General features: G+C 47.4%; 1 protein-coding gene across 1 annotated transcript in view; it reads left to right on the top strand.

Moving 5' to 3' along the window:
- Nucleotides 1–5,243, top strand: part of LOC106811439 (serine/threonine-protein kinase MRCK alpha-like) — an 82,112-nt gene that overhangs the window by 60,761 nt on the left and 16,108 nt on the right. Inside the window, exons 8-10 of the mRNA XM_014815053.1 lie at nucleotides 3,408–3,573; nucleotides 4,133–4,215; nucleotides 5,078–5,157. Of these exons, the coding sequence (XP_014670539.1) occupies nucleotides 3,408–3,573; nucleotides 4,133–4,215; nucleotides 5,078–5,157 (329 nt within the window). The remainder of the gene's footprint in view (nucleotides 1–3,407; nucleotides 3,574–4,132; nucleotides 4,216–5,077; nucleotides 5,158–5,243) is intronic.

Here is a 5,243-nt window from a genome sequence, read left to right as displayed (position 1 = left end):
CAATGACCTGCTTCCGATGCGGAGAGCCGATCATTGGAGTCGCGAGCGGACCGTCGTGCGAGCGTGAGCTCACGGAAGCCACGCTCAGTCCGCCAGTCGGCCAACATATGCATCACGAAAGCTGCAAGGGTGGGATGCTATCAGGAGTGTATGATATAGACGACTCCATAATAGAACATTTGCATGAAGAATTTTTCCATAGAGAAAATTTCCATAGAGAATTTTACTATTATGGACTCTTGATATAAAACTGTGGATTAAGAACCTCCAGGCTGAAATTGGACCAATAAAGCACAGGTCTAGTATATAAGAACCACTTCAGCCTGATAAATTAAGCAGGTTCTTATATGAAAAAAATACCGAAAATTAGAGCAAACTGGCGCAATCCAAGTATGTGTGCTATACCATTGGAAACCAACAACATGTAGTTCATCGTCAATGACATCAACAGTGTCAATTATTAAGATAATATCCCCCCCCAAAAATAAAAATTAAGAACCTCTTTAAGAACCTCTTCAGGCTGATTTCTCACTATGTATCACATATATAAGAACCAGTTCAGCCAGAAACAGAAAATCACGGGATCTTTTATGCGGGTGTTTACTGTATATCCGACTAGTATAGACTAGTATAGCTCTATATTATACACTTAGGTCTATATTATACACCCCTGATGCTATGCTATGCCTCCTGTGGGTGTGAAAGAGAGGAGTAGGTTGGTCGTGTATGTGCCAGTCCGTGCGCGTGTTAGTGAAGCTGGCATGAGTGGCGGGGTTGCTCGTGGAGTGGGGGAGTGAGAGGTTTGGTGGTCTTGCAGTATGGGGGCAAGTGCGTTGGCAGCTTTGGGAGAGGGGTCACGGGTGGTGAGCGTAGGGTGGGTTTAGCGTTCGCTCGCTCGGGATGCGATCTGAGCGACACGGTTTATTTTCGAGTGAAGAGGCAGGAAGTAAATTGACGCACGAGAATGGATGCTCCCCGCAGCTGCTCTCATTCTCCTCTTCCTCATCCTCATTGAACACGCAGCTTCTCGAAGCAAGCACCCGCGCTCTATTGCACTTCCTTCCTGTCGTCGCACTCTCGGAAGAAAAACGGAGACGATGAAATGCGGACGTTGCCGCGGTTACGCTCGCGCCATCGTCGCCGGGTTTCTTCCTGTTGCCGCGGTTACGCTCGTGCTCGCATCGTCAGGGTTCTCCGCATCGCCACGGCTACGCCACTCCATCTTTTCGCGTGTGATCGGGGGTTGGCGTGGATTCTGTGCCGGAGCCGAGGTTTTGTTGGGTAAAATGGGTTTCGGATTTCCGGCGAAACGCGCTCGCGAGAGACAGCAGGCGTCTATAAATATGTTGACGCGAACGTCTAAATGTTTCTTTCGCGCGAATGCAAGAAATCTTCCGTATTCTGGTGAAAGTGCAAGACATGGCGCAGCAGTAACGAAGATCGGCTGCTCCTGCTACTACAGTCATGGTTCACACAGTCTTTGAAAAGTCCTTGAATTTGAGGGGAGTCCTTGAAAAGTACTTGAATTTGAGGGGAGTCCTTGAAAAGTACTTGAATTTAGTAAATGTTGATTTTGTGTTTGAAAAGTCCTTGAATTTCATGAAAATGTCTAGAATTTTCAAGAATTTAGAATTTTTTTTAGAAAGAATCCTTACCTGTAATAAAAAGAAATTTTGTACCATGTGCAAACCTCAATAAAAATTGCATTAAATGAGCTTAAAAAGCTATAAACACGATAGACAGTTAAATGATGATCACAAATTACAGTAAGTCAGTAAAATCTGTCATTAAATCAAGGTATGTTGTAGAAATGACAGTGTTTAGAAAGGTTTATTAATGTGATCCAGGTAAGTTTTAGAGGTGACCGTGATTAAGAATGGGGTTATTATTAAATTAATCCAGGTATGTTTTGTTCTGTGTATGAATTCCGATAAAATGTCCGATAAAATGTCCTTGAATTTCCGATAAAAAGTCCTTGAAATTTTTTTCAGTCTTCCTGTATGAACCATGCTACTGCTCCTGCTGCTGCTGTTGCTGCTGCTGCTCTGCTACTGCTGCTGCTGCTGCTGCTCTGCTACTGCTGCTGCTGCTGCTGCTGCTGCTGTTGCTGCTGCTGTTGCTGCTGCTGGTTAACCGGGAGAAAGCTGAGCTGCGACGCTAAATCGGCGTGTCAATCGCCGGTGGGCTTTCATTAGTCTCGGCTGGGTGTTAATTGGTAATAAAAGCGCTTACATCTGTCTTTGCCGAGCCTGACTGTCTCGAAAACAAGTCTGAAAACCCAGCCATCATCCGGCTGATCTCGAATACTTTCAATTTCTATAACATGTAACTGATGGTGAAATACACAGCGATAAATCATGCAAGAAATGTGCCAGTTTTCATCATGAAACCCGACCAGCGCTGGATGAAGGCACGGGGCTGCTATCTCGAACACAGCCGACGTACAACGATGCTGAGTTGTCAACTGTCGGTGACCCCATGACCCCGTATGCGACCCCTCGCGCTGCGCAAATCACAGAAAAAACGCCGACGTCACTCGCCGCTAAATCGGGCCGGCTCAAGTGATATTATATTATTGTGTTTATTGTTTATTGTTCTGCGTGATCGCGTTCTGGGTTCGGTAAAAACGACGAAGCAGAAGATTGGCTGGTAATTGCAGAAATAATGCGAGAGAAAAAAGTCCAACAGGTATCAACAGCAGCAGCTAAATCGCAATCTGTTGATCTGTTGAGTGCGATGGAACATTGCTCCGAGTCTGAGGCTGTTATTAGTGAATAGACTGAAACTACTGACGTTAAGTATTACCCGTTTGCTACAGCTTGCTGCTGCTGAGTATGCCCCCGCTATTCATTCTTCGTTCTGTGTGGGCGTCTGACCGGTCGAAGAGTGAGAGTCTGCTGAAACTGATCACCCCTACACTCACCCTCCTGCGTATTGCATTACTTCACACAGTGCTGCATTACGCACCTCCTAAGTGCTCATCAGTACATGGTACTTATATACGTTACCATTACTGCCCCCACCCACCCCCGTTCGTATCGCAGAGTCACGTTATCTGAAGCTCTCAAGGCGGCATATATCTCATGTTACGAGCGTCTGGTGCTCACTGAGGATGGTCAGTGATTTTCCTGTTAATCACACGCTAATGGGAAACGAGTACGAGAATGTTCAGCTGACACAGTGTATCCCAAACTTACGAAAGTCCGGAATTAGGTTTCATATGTTATATTGATAATTATGTGATTATTGTATATCCTCTTAGACTCATGCTAATATTCTTTTTTTTTAATTTTATTTAAATGCTTTCACTTTCAGTTTTAGCGCGCGCGCGTAGTGAATCTCTCATGAATCCCTCGCCGTCGTCTTGCTCCCGATCATTCGTGACCGAAACACCCTTTGTCTTGCAGAAGCGCTTCGTGTTACCGGACAACGGCGAGGGATGCTCGCGGGAAGCCATGGACCTCATCAATCGTCTCTGCTGCTCGCCGGAGCATCGGCTCGGCAAGGGAGGCATCGACGACTTCAAGCTGCACCCGTTCTTCAAGGGCATCGACTGGGACAACATACGCGACGGTGAGTGTGCGGAGAGGGGAGAAGGAGGGGAGGAGAGGGAGCAAGAGAAGGGAGAGCATGGGAGGAGGGGCAGCATGGGATGAAGGGGGAAGAGAAGGGATAGCGTGGGAGGAGGGGGCAAGAGAAGGGTTAGTGTGGGAGGAGGGGCAGCATGGGAGGAAGGGGGAAGAGAAGGTGGTACCACGTGGGAGGAAGGGGGAGAAGGGAGAGCGTGGGAGGAGGGGGAGGAGGAAGAGGTATAACAGCGGAGGAAGGGGGGATGAGGGAGGAGCAATATAAGGGGAGGAGAAGGGACAGGAGAGACAACATACGAGGCAGTGAGTGCACGGGAAGAGAAGGGGAGGGGAAGAAGCGATGACATCAGTGGATAGGTGAAGAAAAGGAGGGAAAAGGAGAGTAACCACATGGGAGGAGGGAGAGGTTAAGGAGAGACAGAATGAGAGAAGGAGATGGCGCTCCTGCATATGCCGCCGCTGCTGCTGCTGTTGTATGATGACTCGACCATGTCATGTCGCTGACTAGCTGTCGTTCGTCATGCCGCGCGCTGGCTTCGTTGCAGGTAACGCCCCCTACCTGCCGGAGGTCAGCAGCCCCACGGACACGTCGAACTTCGATGTCGAGGAGTCCGACTTCAAACCGTGCGTGAGTATCCAACGACGCGCAACAGCCTTCGCTCGCCGTGGCCGCATCATCGGGAGCCCCCGTGCTGCCTGCGTGCTGGGGTGGGGGGTGAGCATCGGGAGCCCCACTCATGCGCTCCCCCGGCAATTATTTTGTCACGGCAACTGAAACGGAAAGAGGTTGAGAGTTTTTTTTTCTCGAATGGCTTCGTTTTGAGTGCCCGTGGGAACGATAGGGGAGCGGGAAAGGGTTCATTCATCCCGGGGCACTAACCCACGATATGCGCGCGCTAGCATGCCCGCACCCTGACGTGCTCACTAGAGGTGACTATTGGCTGCTATGTTATTATTGAGATATTATTGCGGATAGTTGCAGTGCTATTGCGGATACTATTTCAGTAATGTAAACATTATTTCATTTCTTTTGCGATCGGGTTGATGTTTTACAAAATTGTGGATTGTGTTGTTGTTCGTACTTGTTATTTATCAATGACTGTACAATATTGTTTCACTGCAAAGAATAAAATTGATTTGGTGATTCAAATGGTCTTAAGTGGACCATGCATAGATGACCGTGGGACCAGTCTCATTATTTATATCAATGACAGAATACTTAGTAATGGTTTTTTTCAGACATATTTTCGTGCAAAAACATATCTTTATCAGTAAACAAAATAAAATAGCTAGTATTGAAATGGTGCAACTACTAAGAACTATCCATTCTTCAGTGAATTATCTGCAATAGTTATCAATGTTCTGTTTCGTCATCGATGCATTGCTATCGATTAATGCCAAACACTATTGAGATTAATCGATAGTTCAGTGCATCGTTACAACACTCGTAGCGCTCGCGCTAACGACGCTGACGCTCGTTATCATTACAGGACACGGCTCCACCCAAGGCTCACACGCCGTTCACGGGACATCACCTGCCGTTCGTCGGGTTTACGTACACGCACAACCTGTAAGTATTCGTTCACAGTCACTGTCACTGTCACACACACACACACACACGTCACAGTCACTGTCACTGTCACACACACACACACA

The sequence above is a fragment of the Priapulus caudatus genome, unplaced genomic scaffold, assembly GCF_000485595.1.
Source record: "Priapulus caudatus unplaced genomic scaffold, Priapulus_caudatus-5.0.1 Scaffold540, whole genome shotgun sequence".
In the NCBI taxonomy this organism is placed as follows: Eukaryota; Metazoa; Priapulida; class Priapulimorpha; order Priapulimorphida; family Priapulidae; genus Priapulus; species Priapulus caudatus.
The sequence above is the reverse complement of the archived record's forward strand: the minus strand, read 5'-3'. Positions and strand labels throughout refer to the sequence as shown.